The sequence below is a fragment of the Kryptolebias marmoratus genome, linkage group LG6, assembly GCF_001649575.2.
Source record: "Kryptolebias marmoratus isolate JLee-2015 linkage group LG6, ASM164957v2, whole genome shotgun sequence".
Lineage (NCBI taxonomy): Eukaryota > Metazoa > Chordata > Actinopteri > Cyprinodontiformes > Rivulidae > Kryptolebias > Kryptolebias marmoratus.
The window spans coordinates 20,229,072-20,250,667 of NC_051435.1; the positions used below are offsets into that span (position 1 = coordinate 20,229,072).

Below are 21,596 nucleotides of genomic sequence, written 5' to 3' on the forward strand. Positions count from 1 at the left end.
GAGAAGAAAAAAGGAACAGAGCCTCGGATGACGTCAGGCTATATAGCCTCTGATTGATCATCCGATGTGTCACAAGTGTGACTCTGTTGATACTATTACTCGAACTGCGCATGCGCGAAGGGAACATTCAGTGCTTTCAGCACCGCCCTCTGGCGGTCAGTAGGGATGAAATAGAACAGCAGCAGAAGTAGAGTTGCTCAATAAAAGGAATGAAGAGAGAGATGTTTTTCATACATAAATGAAACTTTGTTTCTTTTATTATTATGATTTTTTTTTTTTACTTTTTTTTTTACTTTGCTAGTTTTGTAAATGAATGTCTGTGAAAACAAATCTGCTTGCAGGATCTTTGTGTAATCATTAAACTTATCAGATTTTATCGGTACAAAGACTTGATCGACTGACGCATCTAGGTTCAATGAGTCACGTTTATGTCCATGTGAATGGGGTAATCTTCACACCCCTAGTACGACCAGAACTTGGAAAAAAGGCATTCCCCTTCTCTGCCTCTTTATCTTGGAATAATCTCCAAGAGGAACTGAGACTGTCAAGCTTCCTTTGATTAAAGGACTTTAAACTTATTTTAAGATGAATGGAAAAGGCAGGATCTTATTCTGCTTTTATTTGGTAATAAGTCGCAGTATAAATAACAGTAAACTTTACAGAAGTATGTTTTGCTTGTGGGCTCTATGTATAAAGTGAAAGCCTAATTTCTCTGGTTCCTGGCCTTGCTTGTATTAGGATTTACTTCCATTGTCAGCGGTGGCAAGGGGCAGTTTTTTCAATGCAGGCATGAGGCTTGTTGTGTTCTTCCTTGCTGTTTTGGGGGGGTGGGAACAGACAGGGGAAGAGCTCAGGGTGATTCAGGCCGGATGAATTAAAGAAGGCTCTTGGATGATGGGCCCCACTCATGTTTTTATCCTCGGGGCCGCAGCTCTGTCTGCTGGGTGCCAAGGTTCCCTCCCTGTCCTTTCTGAGGAAAAGGGCCCAGTCTGCTGTGGGGGTGTGAGCTGCAAGTCGAGTCTGAAGCTGCATCTCAATGACTTCACACAAAAGCAGCGAAGGGGGGGGAGGCCTGTGAAAACTGCGTGCCGTGAAAGGAATCGGTTGGCATGAGGTGAAATGCTGGCTGGACCGAGTTGCCATGGCTTTCACTTATCCGCTCACATGCAGAAGAGATTCATGCATGTTAATTAAAGCAATCAGAACACGTCCTGTTTTGTTAAAAGATTCATTGTCCAAACGAATCAGAATCATTTGATTTAACTTATCTGTTTGTTTTTCACCCCATTCACTCGTTTTAACTCTGCTAATTTGCTGTAATTTTGGGTGGTTTAAAGCATTCTGTCATTATTTCCATCGTTGGATTTTTGTGCCACAAGATGAGTCTATTTTTAAATGTTTTCGTAAACTATTCACTTCCTGCTGCAGAGTCCCTCCATTTCCCACAAACCTCAGAACAGTTCAGAAATAGTTCATCAAACCCCAAGATGGGTCCAGAACTTATTTTGATCCCTACCTTCGATCAGATCAAACACAAGAACTGAGATACTGAGAGTTTCTCAATAACTTTTATTGTTTTGTTTTTCCCTTCAGTCCTCCTCCTGTCCCCTCTGTCATCTTCTTCAGTTATCCTGTCGAGCCATGTGATTGGGTAGCCCGTTGTCCTCGAGATTCACATTTACAGTCAATTTGATTGTGATCCTTGTTAACTTCTTTTTAATTCGTTTAGCCGGTTGCATCAGCGGAGAGGGGATTTTTTGGGTGTCATGTGACCAACGTCTTCCTCCGTCCTGAACCAGCTTCTGTTGTTTGTTAGACGAAGTAGACTAAGCTCTTTCATGGTTCTCCCCACTGAACTAGAAAAAACACTTGAATGGCCAGCACCAGCGCAATCTGTGCTAACAAGACGAGAATTTGTTCCGCCATTTTAAGGAGAGCTACAATACATACAGTACAGTACAGTACATAGTTCCCATAAAAAGTATTTACTCCCTTAGCTATTTTTTTAAAATTATTTTATTGCTGTCATGAATCAATCATGGTCAATATTATTTAGCTTTCTTTACAAATAAAAAACATATCCCCTAATATCATTGTTATATCCAAATATCATGCAGCCATAAAGCCTACACTGTAAATATTTCACAAATCAAAACATCTTTGTGTTAAAGTGATACAGTTACCCAGCATCGTAATACTTGGGTAAATTCCTTCCAGAAACATGAGTAATTATGAAGAGTTATCAGTTTATCATATCATATAGTTTTGGCCGTTTTTAGTCCAGAATCAAGTGGGACAGACCATGGAGATATAATTTAACCTTATTTTTTACTGTCACATAGGCACAGAAAACACTCAGTTATTTGTCTCAGTAACACTTGCCCTATATTGTTAAAATGACTTGAATAATATAGTAATACTTTGTACAATTTCATTAGTTGCAATAAAAAAAAATCACTTTAGTTTTGCCCATGTTTAAAAAGTGTTGTATTGTTTAAAATCTGCTTTTCCTCATTGGTATTTTGTTCTGTTTAGTTTCTGTTTGCATTCATGTTTATTGAAACGTGAACTGAGTGCTTTATCAAGAGCAAGTGAAGGAAGCTGATTTGTTAGCGTCATAAACGACTTTATCTGAGAGATATTGTTTACCTTATAGATCAGTTGGAGGCATTTATACTTGACACTTAAGCCGGTGCAGTATTCTTCCGTGAGTTTTGAACCGTTTGATTATCTTTGTAATTTCTCATAGAGGGATCCTATAAATGTTGATACAGGCGAACCAGCTCCGCTAGAGCACCAAAATCGTCCGTTTTGAATGGATCGCCTTATAGTCCAGTGTGCTTTATATATAACAAAAGTTTGAAAATAACCATTCATTGACAGTGCGTCTTATATTCCAGTGCGCCCTGTAGTGTGGAAAATACAGTAGCCATCTTATCACAGTGGTGGTAGTGCATCGGAATGGCATTTTACACTAATAAGTCTTTGTTGGAAGCTCTTGAATCTGAATCAGTCAGACTAATAATCTCAGTGGATCTGTGTTTGTTATAGTATCTCCAACTGCAGGTCATTGTCTCAGAGAGTCTGGATCTTAGTTTGCTGCCTTCTCATGTGTAGAACGTTCTCCTCTCCCTGTTTCTCTTTTCTCAGAGCACTTTAACAGAGTGTCCTCCAAACACTTTTTGATAAACTCCCCATCAAAAAGACGACTATTTTTTTTGCTGTTTTGTGAGATATCCCTTAACTCGTCTACTCTCCTGAATGTTCAAATCTTTTTTCAAAAGACTGTGCTGCGTTTCCGGTGTTAAAGCTCCTGGTATGTGTGTGCATGTTTGACCCGATGACGGCTGTGATCCTTAAAAACATTCTGTTCTTCACAAACCGAGCTCACTGCTTTACTGCTGACTTTAGTGACAAAAACAAAATTTAAAAAAACCCCTAGAAGTTCAGATCTTGTTAAAACCTTTACATTCTGTATCAGGTTTTGGTTTTGATTTTTTTTTTTTACTGTTTGCTGAAATAATCAGGAACTCCTAAATCTGTCACTAACTCTGCTTCCCAGCGGAGAGACGCCCACTCACCATCAAAGTAAAAGCACTGCGAAAGCCGGTTTCAAAATAAAAGCAGAGATTTGGGGTTTGTGTGCAGAATGATTTATATTTAATCTCTGATTTTTACATTGACCTTCCTCAGGCTGGATGTGTTTAGTCTATTCAAGAGATCATGGGGTTTGGTTTACAAACTTTAGCTTTGCTGCCATTTCCTTTCTCTTGTACTCATTCAAACCGAGCCACACTTCTTTAATATTTTTCTAATTGTGTAACTAACTGAGGCCTGTGGAGTCTGAGACGTGCAGCAGTTTTTGAGTTTGTTCAGTTCAGGTTTTCAGTCACATTAATTGAGTTTATTCAGCCCTACATGACTCATTCTGTAGCCGTTCATCATTCCACTCAGAGGGGCGTTTGTGATATGGGTGTGATTAGAACTGGACTCTGTGGATCCAGAGAGCTGGAGATCTGAGCCAAACCAAGGGAGCATTTAGTGTCCACTTGTGCTTTTCCTTCAGGGAGAAGATGGTCACAGTGATTGTAGGAATTTAAAGAGAATAGCAGACTCATGCTGGGGTTGGGTTGGTCTTGTCAGGACTTCCTTCCTCAGAGTAATCAGATGGGTGTTGGTTCAGCAGCACGCTGTCAATCCCTCTCAAGGTCCAGCTCATCCACTTGATGCGTTTGATAAAGACTCACTTGGTCATGACCTCTCAGATAAACAGGAAGTGACAGTTTTTTCCCCCCCTCTTCCTGGTAGGTGTCATTCAGCGTGAGCGTGGAGGCAAGGAGCTGCCCTCCCCGTGGTGCGAACCAGAGCTTCACCATCAAACCTGTGGGCTTCAAAGACCGCCTGGAGGTGTCGGTGGATTATCTGTGCGACTGTGGCTGCAGCCAGACGGCTCAGGCCAACAGCAGCATCTGCAGCTCCATTGGTACGGCATTGTCATTGTCTCACGTCATTTCTCACCTAAACTCATTTAAAGTGCAGCTTGCATGTCAGCAGCCTCGTTAGCTTAAACGGCTTGTTTATCTGTATCTGTCTGAATGCTAGGTTTTCTAATTTACATAACTAAATGTGAAATAATCAGCTGCTGAGCTTAGAACTACAAACTGGCCGAATTAAAGGCCTAGCATTCCTCGAAGGAATTCGTATCTCCAACTTCTCTCATGCCAGTGTTTTCGTTTTGTAAAATCCACAGAGTTGTAGCCATTTTTGTGTCGGTTAATGTTGATTCGTTGTGGCAGCCATCTTGAATTGGGTTGACTCCAAAAGTTAATCGGTTGTAGATGTACATCCATTGATTACTTCAGAGTTTCACTGAAATCCAGGCAGTGGTTAATAGGATAATTTGCTAACACTACAGGTAAACAAAGACACACACACACCAATAACATTCACTGCCCATACTGGTCAGAGAGGTGACAGCAAGAGAGAAACAGGAAATAAGCAACAAATGAGACGGTTCTGTTCCTCTTAGAGTTCCACGGCCTCTCACATCCCTCTCCTGGTTATCTGGCACTGAGAGTCTCAGCAGATGTTTATACACACGTGAACACAGCAGACTCACACGGCTCTGGCTCCTTCACCAGCTGTAAATTTAGATCTTCTGATACACAAAGACAGGTTTGTTGTTCTGGAAGCATCAATAGAGTTCCAGCTCCCCATTTCCATAAATTTCACTCAGGTGGAGCAGCTCCAGCAGCTTTGTTGGCTCAGGAAGACTGCGCCTTTGGGCTTATTTGCACAACACGATATTCACAGTAATTTGGGAGGAAAGAGTCTAATTACCTTCATCAAACTGACAAAAAAACATTTCTGTCATGACAGTGTACAATGGTATTTTTTTTATTACAGGCTTTTTTCCAACTCTTTTGTTATCCAAGATTTTCTGAAGTTTTCCTGTTTTATTAGAGGACAATATTGATTACACAACATCTGAAATGTACAATATGAATCATAAACATCACAAACCTCGCCAATTGTGATTTCTTACTTCCTCTTTAAAAGCCACGATTCTCTCCAATGATGAATGCTTATAGGTGCACATATTTACCCATCCCACCGCTCTCTGTCAGGATTTATCAAAGACTTCAGCTTGATTAATACGATGCTCAAGGTATAGCACTACCTCTGATGTGTATTTTTAGTAATCTATTCAGACAAATGAGTATGTGATTTTGGTAGCTTAATGGGGGCCAAAGAAATTTTATAAAGGGCCATATTGTTGACATTTTATGTTGACATAAATAATTTGTAGTATTTATAAAGACATTTTAGTTGTTTTAGTAGTTATACTGTTAATGGCCTACTTATTCTGTACACGAACTCCCGGTTAGAGTTTGAGCCCATCAGAGCTGAGTTTGAGGCGGCCAGCTTCTGTTTTTACAAAAAACAAACTGAAATCTGATTAAAAAACCTCGTTGTGTGTTACATACGCAGCATAGTTTTCATTCCTCGTTCTATTAATGGACCACAGGATGAAAACATTCACCGGAAACTAGACTGCAGAGATTATCTCAGCCTCGTGGCAGGAAATGTAAATCTCTGCAAACATTAAACATGCAAAAATTATTCAACAGAACTGTGCCTCTGCTTTTTACAGAGATATCTTTCGATCCTATATCCATTTCCTAGATTCCATAGAACCAAACAGGATGTCAGAATGAGATGATGGTAGGATGAACTAAATTTACAGAATGCGACTAGAATGCAAAAATGACCACAATGTGTTGCGAAACACCAGAGTTTTGTTACACTTACCCTTTCAGTGTTGTGCAGACAGCTTGGTGTGTGTGTGTGTGTGTGTGTGTGTGTGTGTGTGTGTTCGGCTCTCTGTCAGTTAACAAAATAGTTCATGAACCACTGAACAGATTTTAAAGAAACTTCCAGAAAGTCGTCCCTGTTCATCTACAACTGATTAACCTTTAAAGTTAACGCAATTCAAGATGGCTGCCCCAGCTCATTAATTTGTATCCATCACAAAACTGGCTATAGCTCAGTTTTTCAGATATTTAGCTATATTTAATTATAGAATCAGCTTAGTGCTTTAAAGAAGTGTTTCATAGGTTTTGTGATGCATTTTATTTTAATTATTTTGAGTTTTGTAGATGCCTTAAATGGATAGGCTATTAAATTAATTTATTAAAATCTAAAAAGGTTTAAAACTGGACAGTAATGGTAGTACCTTATTGGGCTGTGACTGTTAGAGACTCAAACTGTAAGAAAGTAGCTGAATTTTTCGTTTCACTCTCAGTGAATTCTGAATGTTTGCGACCAGCGAGTCGTGGATTTGTGTTTTGGAAAAATCACAGCCTATGTTGGTGTGCGTGGCTTCTCAAACTGCTTTCTAGGCCATGTTGTCCACCTCTCCCCACATCGTACCCACCTCGGCTCTCATGGAGGTGTCCAAATACAGCTAGAGTCCTCTTGAGACGGCTTGGAGATGCCCACGGCCACTCTGCGACTAGAATTTGCTGCACAGAGGAAATTGAGAACCCCACAAACATTTTGAGACATTTTTTTCGACTCCTTTGCAAATGCCATTCACCAGCTAGTCTGCAACAGTCGCAGCTCAGTGAGATACTGGCCTAAACGCTTTAAATTTAGAATCAGACGGAGTTGACCGACTAACGGCAGCCCACGATCCAACTCTTTTTCCCCTGCAGGTATGTACAACTGTGGCACCTGTCGCTGTGAGCCGGGCTACCTGGGCGCCCGCTGCGAGTGTCAGGAGGGCGATGCCAGCGGCCTGCACCTCAGCTCCTGTCGAGAAGCTGAGGGCAAGCAGGTCTGCAGCGGACGAGGCGAGTGCAGTTGCAACCAGTGTGTGTGCTACGAGTCGGAGTTCGGCAAAATCTACGGCAGCTTCTGCGAGTGCGACGACTTCTCCTGCGCCCGCCACAAAGGCATTCTGTGCTCAGGTAGGAACATCTTCTCTGCTCTAGAGAGGACAGGGGGTTCGCAGCTGAACTTGCCTGGGTTGTAAACTTCAGCTTTCAGGTTGATGCTAAGTGTTTTACTCCATACAGATGTAGTTTGTTTGGTGGCTGCTCAGACACCTCACCTTCCTGGTCCAACATCAAACCCTTTTCTCCATTTGTTGTTTAACCATATCCTGTCCTGTATCCGAGCTGCTGTTGGTGATTAAACCCTTGAAAAACTTTATTATAACAAATCAGCTTCCATAAACAAGTTCAAGGACCTCAGAGAAGATTTCTCTCTTTGGTTTAGAAGAACAGCTTCTGAAGCTGCTAAAGTTTTGGTTTGAGACTTGTCTTTAAAAGATTTGCTGCTTGTATTTTGTTCTCACGTTGTGAAATTAACCCCCTGAACAGGTTGATGTTTCAGTTCTCCCATTAAATCTTAGTTGACAGTTTTGCTTTAGGTTTTCACTTCATTTATCTAGATGCATTTTGTACTGTCTTGTAAGGGAGATGGATGGATGGATGTTAAATGGATTGTCTTGGGCTGTTAAGTTTAACGGACAACATTTTTAGTTGTTTCACTTTTTGCAGAAACACAAATTCCCATGTGTATATAGCTTTATGGACCACATCAGCAGGGAGCTCAAGTTTCACAAAACAGTTAGCCGTTAAGGTAGTATTCAATGGTTGAAGTATATTTTAATGTATAATTTACAGTAAAATTTTCAAAGCTGCATGGCATGAAAACAAACATAAATAATGTCAAACTGAACAGAAGTAAGGATGCTTTATGTCTATGTGTTGGCACCCTCAACAATCATTTAATATTTTCTAAGAACTAAGCCAGCTCGTCCAGGTTTTAACATCCCCAACAGACCTTTTAATGGAAAGGGAGGAGAGTGATTTGCATGGGAGTTCAGTTTAAAGAATAGGAGTAGCTCACTACAGTGTACATCAGCTCAGGACATCACGTTTCAGTTTGAATTGAGAAAGTTCCTGTGACGAGAAACAAAACAAACATCAGAAAGACGTCCAGCTGGACAGACTCACCCTGTCCTGATGACTGAGAATCTACATCAGGGGTAGGCAAACCTAGTCATCAAGAGCCACTATCCTGCATGTTTTACTTGTTTCCCTGCTCCAACACACCTGATTCAGTTGTTTAATCACCTCTTCATGTTTTGCAGAAGCCTGTTAATGACATACTGATTCAAATCAGGTGCTGGAGCAGAGAAACAAGTGAAACATGCAGGATGGTGGCCCTCGAGGACCAGGGTTGTCCACTCCTGATCTACATCATCTCCAGCATTTATGCCTTTTTTGTTTTATTGAGCTTGTCTTGGATTTAGTCTTTGGCCTTTCTCTTTATCAACACAGACAACAACACTGTCTCGAACCAGAATAAAATGTTTTCTAGCTGTTTATCCTAAAAGAATGTAAGTGATCGTGCTTTGGACAGAAGACGGGATGTAAACATTGATTGAGTCCTTGAGTGAACCTAGAGCATGGTTCAGTTGTGGAGGAGTCTTCTTCAGTCCAGTTCACTGTCTCTTTATGGGAACATGTCTTTGCCTCTTCAGCAGTTTGGTTGTTTGCTGACAGCAGACCTTTTATAGCTTCTGACTACTTCTCGGGCGTTTTGTCTGCTGCTGGTTTCGATGCTTCTTCCTTCTGTGGTGCAAATTTCACTTCTGTTTCCAGACATCATCCCACAGTTTTGATTTGTTTTGGGGTGTTTTATTAGGTCAAAATGTCGTGATGTGGAAGTGAAGCATTTTCAAGACTGTTCAATTCCCCTGGAGCTTTTTGAGTGGGTTTATTTCAGACTTTTAAAAAGTTTTAAAAGTCTGAAATTATTTTCATTCCACCTTACAGCTCATAATGAGTACAGCTACTGCAGAATTGTCTTCACCTTTATTTTGTTTTTCATTTAAGCACAAAGTGAAACATGAAATTTGAGGCCAGTCTGAGCCCATAAATGGACTGTAATCTCATCCTGCAGCTCCGTCTATAATTAAGTGTTTTAGGGTGACATTGTTCAGCTGTCAGGCTGCCATTTCAAGCGCTAAGGTCATAATTTATAAAGATCCCTTGGGTCAGGGAGAGGCAGCATGGTGCAATTGTTCAGTCAGTCTGCTCTTTAATTAATGCACAGAACATTTAGTTATTTTAGAAATTTACTTTGTATAAAGGAATATGGATAAAAGAAGCCACGCTACATGTGCAATATGAGGCCTTTAGTCACTGAGAAGCTGCACAAGTTGCATGGAGTTTCTGTTTTGGTATCATTTTCTTAGCAAAAGCCTTAGTTTGTCTGGCTCATAAGGTAAACACCAATTTCATATGGCTAAAATAATAAAAAGAAACATACCAAAATACACTAAACCTACTGTGTGAACATCACTGAGACTGATGTGTAGGATGTGGCATGTTTGAGAAATAAGTATGAGTTTTGTTTAGAGTAAACTAAACTAAGTTTGTGATGAAGTAACACAACTTAAGATTTTCAGCTGCATTGTACCATACCATACCAACTTTATTTATAAAGCACTTTATACACCAACAGGACCAAAGTGCTGTACACAATCATGAAATACAGTACAATCATAAAATAGAAAGGTCAAGTATAAAGTATAAAACAGTACTAAAGTAATTAAAATATTAACAATAAAACAAGGTCAACCATCTCAGATTGTGCCAAAGGCCAAAGAAAAAAGATGGGTCTTAAGAAGGGATTTAAAAACAGCAAGTGAAGAGGCCTGTCTTATGTCCAAAGGAAGGTCATTCCATAGCTTGGGAGCTGCCACAGAAAAGGCACGGTCCCCTCTGAGCTTACGCTTTGTCTTCGGGACCCTCAGAAACAACTGGTCAGCTGACCTGAGGGAACGGGAGGGTGTGTAGGGATGTAGCAACTCAGACAGGTAGAGAGGGGCAAGACCATTTAGAGCTTTAAAAGCAAATAAAAGGATTTTAAAATGAATTCTAAAATATACTGGCAACCAGTGTAAAGAAGCTAAAACAGGGGAAATATGGTCAAATTTTCGTGTACCTGTTAAAAGTCGTGCAGCAGCATTTTGAACCCTCTGAAGCTGGGAAATGCATGAATCACTGACACCTATATAAAGTGCATTACAGTAATCCAGCCGTGTGGTCACAAATGCATGGATTGCTGTTTCAAAGTGCTGTCTAGAAAGCATAGGTTTTACTTTGGCTAGCTGCCTTAAATGAAAAAAGCTGGATTTTACAACTGCTCTAATGTGAGCTTCCAGCTTAAGACCAGCATCCATCTTAACTCCTAAATTTGTAATAACTGGCTTAACATATTGAGCCAGGGAACAAGCATCGGACAGAGTGTCTTCACTGGAACTGCCAAAAAACACTACCTCTGTCTTATCTTCATTAAGTTTCAAGAAATTTAGGGCCATCCAGGCCTTCAAATCTTCCAGACATAAGAACAGAGACCGAAAAGAGGTGGAGTCTGCTTTCCTTAATGGTACACAAATCTGTGTGTCATCCGCATAACAATGAAAAGCAATCCCATATTTCCTAAAAATAGAGCCAAGAGGAAGGAGGTACAACAAAAAGAGAAGAGGGCCTAGTCTGAAATGTTGAGCTGCTCAGCAGGTTGTACAGCTTTTGGCCTCGTTTGCGCTGTGAGCAATAGATAAATGACGAGACCTTTTACTGTAGATCTGTGTGATTTTGACCAAAACATGTTATAGACTTTTTTTCTAATTTGATTGAATTTGAGCATCAACCTGTAATAAATGAAGTTCCTTGATAAAGTAGTGTCATGTTTTCTGAATAACCCTGAATCTCAAAAGAAAATAAATTTGTGAATTACACAGGGCTTCTAACACTCCAAAAATAAGGACAATTTCTAATATTTACTTAAAAAACTAAAGCAAGCTGGGTTGTGCCTTCTCTGTGTTTCATACAAGCAGCATCCACTTTAATCCACCTGCACCAAGAGACTGTGCCTGGCATGCATACTTACACACTTTGCCTGAGAGATTACACACATGCATAATTTAGTTATCCATTGCTTTTGTCGTAGGGTTGACACGAGCTGATCCACTCAGTGTAGTGTGTGCACCCTCAGACATCTAAGGGCATCACAGACCTGTTATTGCTCAGTCAGCCGCCGGTGAAATCCCATCATCCAGTGAGGCGGGTAGGGCGAAGTTTTACGCACTGCGACTGGGCCATTATGCATGCGCATGGCGCAAGTAATTGTTGTCACACTTAGTGTTTTTAACAAGTGTTTATTTGCCAGAAACATTTGTTAGAAAAGAAGTTATTGCTTATAATGACATAGCTGTGAAATAAAGCACAGCTTGATGCTGAGCAGGGTTCTGTAGCGCTGGTGCTACTGCATGCAGGGCTGTATATGTGCAAGGACACATGCACATCCTAAGCGCATGGTTGCTAAGTGGTCATTGTTTTATACCATATTTATATGAGACCTCAATCCCTGGGTTTGATGTGGGGTACAATTTGGCAGAGGGATGAAATTAGATGCTTCTGTGTACTCAGTAGTTTATAGGGCAATAAATCTTCAGCTGAAACCTCCAAAACTATTAGACTAGATGGACAAGAGTTGCAAAGAGTTATTATGCGTTGAAGTGAGTTGTACATTTTGTTTTTGACTGGAAGTAACTGGGTTGCACTTAATATTCCCAAATGTGTATAAATCTAGTTTAGTAAGGCAGTGCCAAAGAAAAAATGTCCAAAAACTGTAAAAACTAAGCCTAAACTGCTTCAGTTTGATAATGTCTCCGTTTGTGTTTAATGCAGATGTTCTGTGCAGGATTTTTCACAGAAAATCCTCCTCGCTGACAGAATAGTTTCCTCTAGTTTCCTTTTTTCTTTTTTTCTTTTCCTCCAGAGTCTTCGTGTCACCCTGCAACACCACAAGCATTTCAAATACTCAGCCTGGCTTTTCTAGGAGCAGAGCATTTGGCCAAGATTCAGGGAGTAACAGTCAGAGGTTACAGCCCTGTGTTTTCTTTCCACACACACATCACAGCCCTATGTTTTCTTACCGCACACACACACACGCGCGGACTATAAGTACTGAGGCACAGGCAGCCCTTTGACGACTTCACATCAGCCCAACATTCAGCCGCTCTGGAAGCTGCCACATCACATCACACGAGCTGCATTCCTGATGAGGGGTTGTCGAGTTCAACATGACCTCCAGTTTTGTAAACCGGATAAAGACTTGTGTATGGAGCCTGAGCACATCTCAGTATCAGATTTGTCATCCATCATGTGTGAGACCAATTATCTTCCTCAGACTGGTCTTAAATAATACAGTCAAATAAAGAGTAAATGAGTAAAGTTCCAAAAAACAAAGTCCAAAGCTTAGAGTTCATCAGTGCCTCAGAGAAGAAGCTGTTCCAGATCCTCGTTGTTTGAGTTTTGAGGCTGTGCAACCTTCTGCCAGAGGGGAGGAGGTGAACAGTTTATTAAAAGGATGGGTGGGGTTTGTCACCCTGATCTCTGTCCTTTCTCCATCTCTCCTAGTTCTTCATGTGGTACTACAATTAGACATTTTCAACATTTGCCTTGATATAACACCTTTTTACAGTAAAAGCTGTGATGATTGGTTCTGAATCAACTGGAGCAATGTTTCCAAACGCCTCACCCTGCTCTGTGTGTCGTTCCTTCAAACAGTGCAGACAGGGAATGATGTGCCATGAGAGATTTGGACCCTCAGTAATCAGTCACATGTCAGCAAGCCTGTTGTCAGTTTATTATCACTGGCCGACAAAAGGTGAAGGCGGAGTGATAATAGTCTTATTCCATGTGTGTTCCTTTTGACTTTGTGTTAAAAAAATACCTCATGAACTTGTAGCAGACTTATGTATTAGGAGAGGTGCCAAATATAAAATCAAATATAAATTGTGGTCACATAAACACTGTGGGATGAAACTGATGACATTCAGAAGGCCACTTCAGGATAGTCCAATATTTTGTTCTGAGCCATTCTTGGGTGTTTTTAGTTGTGTGTTTTGGATCATTATCCTGTTGAAGGACCCATGACCTGCAGCCGAGACCAAGCTTTCTTCATAACCTTTTTTTTAACTAGATAAAAACCTCGTTGAGATCTACAATCTCTTTTTCAAGAGGGACCTGGGCAACACATTTCACTCCAGAATTTCTTGATAGTCTTTCAACGGACCCTCAAAGATTCAAGACAACTTATTGCAGATGCAGCAAAGCAGCCCCAGAACAAAACCATTTTTTTATTATCTGTTTCCTGTCATCAAACTTCCTTTTTGCAGCCACATCCAGGGAGGTTGTCTCCAGTCCTGTGGACCTTAACCTTCAGAATAATCTGAGCAGCTGTAGTCACAGGAACATCTAGCTGCTTGGAGATGATCTTATAGTCTTTACCTTCAACATGCTGCTCAATCATTTTCTTTCTAAGCTCCTGAGACAACTCTGTCCTTATCTTTTTGTGCTCCGTGCTCAGTGTGGTACACACCATGATACCAAACAGCCCTGTGACTACCTGTCGCTCTTTAAACAGGCAGACTACAGGACTGGAGACACCTGTGACGCTGATTACAGAACACACCTTGGTGTCAGTTTCAAGTCATTTCATTGAACTTTGTGGGTTTTTCTTTAACGAAAGAGTACAAAAACCTTTGTCCACGTCTACACATATGTAGACAGTATAGCAGGCAGTTGTGAGAGGAAATCGGGCCCTGCCATTTATAGTCTCCCTGCCAGTCCTCCAGAAAGGACAAACATGTCATAAGTAGGGGCTGAATTGTGTCACGATTAAAGGCTGTATTGTCTCATAAATTTTTGCTGCCCATGTATTATTAATGAATAGTATCGTGGGCAATATAATGAGATGCGTATTGTATGAACCACAGACCTAAGCTGCACAACCCTAGTATGAATGATACCATTATTCAGTTGATGGAAAGCATGTTGTGATTTAGTTATATAGTGTATATAATATCCATCAACAACAATCAAAACAGGTGTTACAAAACTGAGGCAGCCTCCTTATTAAGCTACTTAGTGATCTACTTGTGAAATAAGGATCTATCTGTTGTTTAACAACTTCCCGTTTGTGCCATCAATTAAGTGTAATCCATCTCATTGCATCAGTTGTTATAAAAATAGTTATTACATTACAGCAGAGAAAGACTTCACAACATAAGAAAAGTTTTTATGCAATATTATTGTTTAGTACCCACATTTTCCTGACTCTTCCCTTTCTCTTGGGTCATCACCATCATCTAAACCAGGTGTGGGCATCAAGGCCAGTGAGAGTCTGTTGGATTGACAAATATATTATTTGCATGCATTGCACTGTACTTTAAATATAATGGCCTATGATTCATTGCAGTCCAAGCAGTCTTTTGTGACATTGTTATTGTGCTCAATGATTACAATGATGATTAAATTTCAATATATTGTTATATTGAATATAATATATATCGTCCTCACCATTACAAGAAAAGAAAAAACCGTTGTCTGAGTGCCTGAACAGTCATTTAAGGGCACATTCCCAGCATCATCATGGCAGCCACCACAAAGTGAAGTCAGGGAATGGTACTGCAGACAAAGAAATGATGTATTTAATTAAACTCAGTATTTCCACTGTCATGTTCTAAAATTAAAAAAAGGTTTTAGAGTGTAAGAGAGACTTTACCACATGTCTGATTCCAGACAGCTTGTTGCATAACACTGGCCACATGCCTGGTGATCCAGCAGAAGTTTCCTCTTTATTTTGAGGTCTTTCAGACCCAATGAGGATCAGGCTTTAACCAGTCTGTTTCTCTTCCCTGTTGCGAGTTTGGTTGAGTGGATTCTGGACATTTTATTATTGCCTGCTGCCAAAGACGAAGGCGGAGTGATAATGTTTTTGCCTGTGTGTGAGTTTGTGTTTGTCTGTAAAGTTAGCAAAACATCTCATGACCCACTGTGTAGAGTTTAGTGAAATTATTAGAAAGAAAGCTTTGGATGTGCATCTAAAAGTATTTAGCATTTGGAGTCAACTCAGTTCTAGATGACCTCTGCAGCTGATTCACCTCAGTAGAAACAAAAATGGCTATATAATGGTTTTATTGTTGCTGATCTAAAATTTGGTGTGGTGGTATCTGAGAGTCTTCCCCAGCGTATAGCACAAGCACTAACAGCTCATGCAGTATCACATGAGATCTTTGTTCTGTTCTGTGGCGAGCTTTCTCGATTTCCTCGCTAATTGACGAAGGCCCAGTTAGGATATCCACATGTTTGGAGAGCTTTAAAGGTGTGTTTCTGTTCATTTTCCTTCCCTTCTGTCTTCGTGGGGACAAGTTCTGCTCAATGGTGTAAAGTTCTGATGACAGAGTTTGTGTTTCAGTGGGCGAGAGTCAAACAGAAGGTACTGATCTGCGTGCAGCGGTTTCCTGTAAACCTCAATGTTGAGGCTTTAATCTCTTTCCATGTTCATCAAACAGTTCATAAAGGCAGCAGATTGTCATGGAATTGATGTCTGGTTAACACTTCTACTTCCTTAACTTGGATTTTGACCCAGGTGTCGTCCACATATCTGAACCAGTTGTTCGATGTTGCTCCCTTGAATGAGCAACACCAAGCCACTTCCTTCATGTATAGTCCTAAACTCCTTCAAGGAAATTAAATCCAACTCAATAAAGTGTATGCTTTTACTGAACATATCATCTCAGTGGACAACCACATCAAGTTCACCAGGGAGGATGGCAAACACACTTCATGGACTGTTTGGTACACAGTGAGAGAGAAAGAAGCCTCAACACTGAAGTTTACAGGAAACCTACACACAGACCAATATAATAATGCTTATTGACTCTCACCACGCACTGGAACACAAGTTATCAGAACTCTTCGCCATTGAGTCAAACATGTCCCCATAAGGACAGAAGGGCAGGTCAAGAGACACAAACACATCAAGGAAACACTCTGACCCTGTGGATACCCTAACTGGGCTTATGATAAGGCCTCCATGAAATAAGAAAACACTCAACTCAATCAAAAAAAATGGAAAAAAAGAAAAACAAATGAAAGAACATTGTAAGTTCTTTCAAGTATCAGGTAAAAACCAAGAACGATTTTCTTTCCAATCACAATATTCTGGTGCATTTCAAACCTAAGCACACTCTCAGACAGACTGGTTCACCCTAAGGATAAAACACTTAATCCCGATCTCAGCGGAGAGGTAAATGCAGTCCTGTGCAGTGAGGAAGGAATGTTCAGACCTCCATATTAAAGAAACAGAACAGCAGCCTCACAAACGGATGGCACAAAGCAAAAAGTCAGCTGGTCGGGTCAAGGCTCAGGTGTTCATCTACATCTCAAGGACACTTTTATAAAAACAGTGTTGTGCACATTTTAGACAAGGAAGACAGGCGGCTTGAAAGAGGAGTGAAAGAAAACATCTGCATTAAACATGGAAAAACCAAGCTTGGTGGTCAGTGCTGCAAGAACCAATTAAATTCTTTCTCCCATGGCTGCGAGAAAGAAATGATGTAATTTTTGTTTTTCCGCATGGTTTGGGAGTTCCTGCAAGCTTTTTCCTCATGTGGTGTCCAACAACTGTTGTGTGATTGGTCAGAAATTTGAATTTGATTCATGTGGAAAACTGGAAATGTTCTGCACTTTCTTGTGACGTGTGGAACGTCCTGGCCAGAACAGACGTTGTTCTTACTCTTGCCACCTCAAAAAAAAAAAAAAACAGTTTTCTCAGTTCTTGCGCAGTATTTAGCACACTTAAGAGGTGAGACATCTTAAAGAATCAAAATAAAAAGCCCAGCTGCCTTCTATTGAACCACGAGGACTGAGAATCTGCACCAACGAAAGTGACGCCATTTGTTCCAGGAAGAATGTTTGAAATATCTGAAGTGTTGATTTTCACTGGGAAGAATTGAGTTATGGTTATGTACGATATATAACCTTCCTTTGGATGGACAGTGATTTTCAAATCTACAGTTCCACCGTGAAAGAAGCGTCTGATTATGTTGTCTTCATGTCACTTTTTAGAACTTTTCCAAACCCTTTTAATTGCTACGTTCAACTGACTCCTGTGCAGGGTGTCCAGTCTCTGATTGCAGCCTTAGTAACACTCCTTCTTAAACCTCTAGGCCTACATTACCCCCACATAACAGCAGGCAGCTCCACCTTAAAGTACGTGTGCAGGACTGCAGAGTAAAGGCAGTGTCAGACTTCGCTCCTAACCGTCTGTGCTCCTGTGTTTGCCAGGTCACGGAGAATGTCACTGTGGCGAGTGTAAATGCCACGCCGGGTACGTCGGAGACAACTGTTACTGCTCCACAGAAATGTCCCCCTGCATCTCTGACAACGGGCAGATGTGCAGCGGGCGAGGGAACTGCGTGTGCGGCCGCTGTCAGTGCACGGAGCCCGGAGCTTTCGGGGACACCTGTGAGAAATGTCCCACCTGCCCCGATGCCTGCGGTACTAAAAGGTAAAGGCCACAAACACAAAAAAAAACTCCATCTCCTTTTACAAAACTTGGCAGGAGGATTTGAAGTAAACCCGCTGCTGTGATGCCTCTGAGCTGCGAGGTTGAAATCTGAAGAAGTGAGCAGCGTCGCAGCTCCAGGGCGTGATGTAGTGATGTCAGACGGTCTGTGGGACCCGCCAGCTGTGGAGTTTAGTATCTGACTCATATTCTGTAACCAAGGCAACCTTTGAATTATATTCTACAGATTGTTGGATGTGGATGTGTTTTTTGTGTTTATCGGTATTTTTTTCCTTGCATTTTTACCTAGTTTCAGTTCTTTTAACCGCTAAATGGGTCAAGTTGTTTTTCTTGCCATTTAAGTGTTTTGTTTTGTTTTTTCTGTTGTGTTAATAGATTTGGTTGGCAATTTGACGAAGGGGGGTAAAAAAAGATAATTTCTCCATGTTATAAAATGACTTCTTAAGTTATAATCAGGCTAACTACTTAAAGTGTTTGTTTTGTCCAAAATGGTGATGTCCATTGTCACATGCCTTATTTTTCACTTTCCTTCTGCAACACAACAGTTTTTTTTTTTCTTTTGTTACTCCATATTTGTTTGTTTCACAGTACAGTTGTTTTTCTTTTTGCTTAATTGAAAGCATTGGTTGTTCTGTTTGCTGTTTGCTTCCCGTGGTTTTTTTAATTTAAAATGCAACACTTCTTTATTTCACAGGACAGCTCCTTAACTTTCTAGTTAATAACGTTAAAAGTTTTAAGAAACTGAAAGGTTGCAGCATCTCCATCTAACTTTTTTCTTCTTTTTTTTTTTTTATCATTTCCGATATTTAATTGTAACAAAACGCATCAAGACATTTTAAAATGCTGACCAACCTAAACAGTGTTTGTGAAGAAATGCGTGCGAATGATTTCTGCTGAACTTTCTGTCCTCTTCTGCAGGGAGTGTATCGAATGTCGGCTGTTTAATTCGGGGATGTTGGCAGACAACCAAACCTGCCAGCGCCTGTGCAAGGATAAAATCATCACTGTGGAGACCCTCGGTGAGTGAACACAAACACATTTATACTTCCGTTCTTTGAAATATTGGATTGTCTTTAATTCAGTTGTGGCCTAACCCAATCCGAAACCATCCTAAACTTAATCTAAGCTCAGTTCATAGCTTAGCCCTAAACCTGAGGTTCCACTGCATAAAGGTAGGATCTCACTGGGCTACAACAGTTTGAGACCATTTGGAGACACAAACTTGACAAGTTTTCTGTCTCACCAAATTTTCAGTGCTTGCGACCAGCGAGACACGTGGCCACGTTTTGCACAGTCAGGGTTTTAAAATCACAGCTTATTTTGTGTGCACAGCTCATAAAACTGTACTCTGGGCTGTGCACGTTATTTTGTTGCCCACCTCCGCCCACATCGTACCTCCCCACTGACAGGATGACAGGATGCAGGGGTCAGTGTTCATGTGACCTCAGCGGCCAATAAGGTTATAAGCACCATCAGAACTTTTGGATGAGAGATGAGACATTCACGAATCAAAAGATGTCCAGTTGCTTCTATTGAACCTCTTGTCATGTCCAGGATGACTGAGAAACTCCACCAACACTGACCTTTGTTGAATCCTGTAGGTCACAGGTGTCAAACTCCGCTCTCCTGCATGTTTTAGATGTGTTCTTGCTTTAAAACACCTGCTTTAAATGGACGACCTGTTGCCATGCTCCTGGAGAACTTGATGATTTGGGAAGGTGGTCTGGAGTTTGACACTTCTGCTGTAGGTCTTACCTTGCTCCTGAATGATCAGATATTCATTTTACGAACACGTGTCGCTGTAATTAGTCATTTCATGCCTAAAAGAAAGGCTGAATCTCCACAGCATTAAACATTTAACACAAATATCAGACAAATGGTTGGAATTTAGTCAGGAAAACTAACAATGTTTGGCTCATGCTGTCTGGGGAAATCCACACTTAGATTCATCTAAGTACAGTCTACAAAAGCCTTTTTATAGACTGTGTAGGAGTTATAGACTGTAGTAAGTGATGTAGTAATGCTTTGATCAAATGGCTGTTGTGTGATGTTTATTGTTGCTCGTTTATTGAGGGATGTTGTCTTTTATAATGATGTACGGCTCTCCTTGTGTGTGTGTGTATACAATATAATATTCAGCAGGGAGCCCAACTCTATTCTAATGAGGACAAGAGTCAGGATATGGCGTCCAAGCTCCCGGTGCTTTGTTGAGAAACACCTTCATGAACGGCTTAAACTGTACAAAGCTTTACACTGAAGATCCTAAACCACAGTGTACATTACTGACTCGTCAATACAGTCAAAAATAATTTATGCTCTGCCTTTAAGCATTATTTACAGACGATGCTTTCAAAGACACAAAAAAAAGAATTACAGCAGGCTATTTTTTTATTCAGCAAACATGGCTGAGTGTCAGAAAATAAGGATGGCCTACTTTCTATTTCAGGGCAAAGAGCATTTCAAAATAAAACAGTTTAAACAGCTGAAAAGCTGCCTTTTACTTTAACTACAAATGCCTGCTGGGTTTTATATGTTTAGGTGCGACCAAAGGTAAAGTTTTTCATCTTGTATTTGTAATGATTTGATGACACTGACATTAGTGGCCAACATGAGCATCTGGAGCACTTCTGCACAGATTGTGCCTTTTAGACATTGTTATGTAAATATACAGCAAAAGCTTTTTAAGTCGAGGAAGGACTGAATCAGGCGTCAGACTGTGGTCTGTTTCTGCTTTCTGAGTCTAAACTACAGGCCTCTGCTTGATGAAACCATTTGGATATGAAAACCTGTTTAACTGAGTTTAATTTAAAGCATTTCTGACTATTTGGGGGGATTATAGTTACATTTCAATGGAGACCAAATATGGTCCTGTAGCAGTTGTATGTTTATGTTCAAAATACCATGGATGTTTCAGAGTGGGGTTTCTCTGGAAATGCAGGAGGTAAAAACAATTCAGTGATCAGCAGGTGGTGGTACAGTCACTAATTAGAACCAGAAACAGAAAGAAGAAAACGCAAACAACACCATATATTTCACATACCGTATCGTGAGCTGTTATTTTTCACGTCTGTGTTTTCTGTAGGTGATGATTATTCAGAAGCAGAAACATTTGATCAGTCTCACGAGGAAGATTTAGCGCAGTTGTTTCCACTCTGTGCTTTTAGACAGAAACCTTTCTGAAGGAAAGAAAAACAACCTCAGGGAGGATAGAAATGTTTGCAACTGATCCAAATTTGAAACCTTTTTTTGGTGTGATGAATAAGGCAATAGAACAAGCAGCTGTGGTCTTCTCTTGTGTTGCTTCACAGAGCTGCAGTATCTCTTGTAGTCTACCGCACCTTAGACCTTTTGATGTCTCTCTGCAGGACAGTCATGTTACCTGGCAGGTGTCACTTCCTGACCACCCTCTCATTTGCTTCAAAGAGGTGAATCAGCATACCTGCCACCCTGCTTCAAAGTACTCACCCTCGTGTGACTTTTAGAAAGCAGGGAGGTGGAGGCTGAGCTGTGAGGGAACGGCAGCGTTTGTCATTCGTCCTGCTCCGTCCTCGGACTGGCTCCCAGCCCGGTGGACCTTTAGGACTGGTTTACAGGCTGTGAAGAACTTGGATCCGACTCCATGTTTGTTAAAAACC

At 40.8% G+C, this 21,596-nt stretch overlaps 1 protein-coding gene across 1 annotated transcript in view; it reads left to right on the forward strand.

The window, feature by feature from the left end:
• Positions 1-21,596, forward strand: part of itgb5 (integrin, beta 5) — a 58,551-nt gene that overhangs the window by 30,666 nt on the left and 6,289 nt on the right. Inside the window, exons 10-13 of the mRNA XM_017421178.3 lie at positions 4,309-4,483; positions 7,218-7,472; positions 17,721-17,943; positions 18,880-18,980. Of these exons, the coding sequence (XP_017276667.1) occupies positions 4,309-4,483; positions 7,218-7,472; positions 17,721-17,943; positions 18,880-18,980 (754 nt within the window). The remainder of the gene's footprint in view (positions 1-4,308; positions 4,484-7,217; positions 7,473-17,720; positions 17,944-18,879; positions 18,981-21,596) is intronic.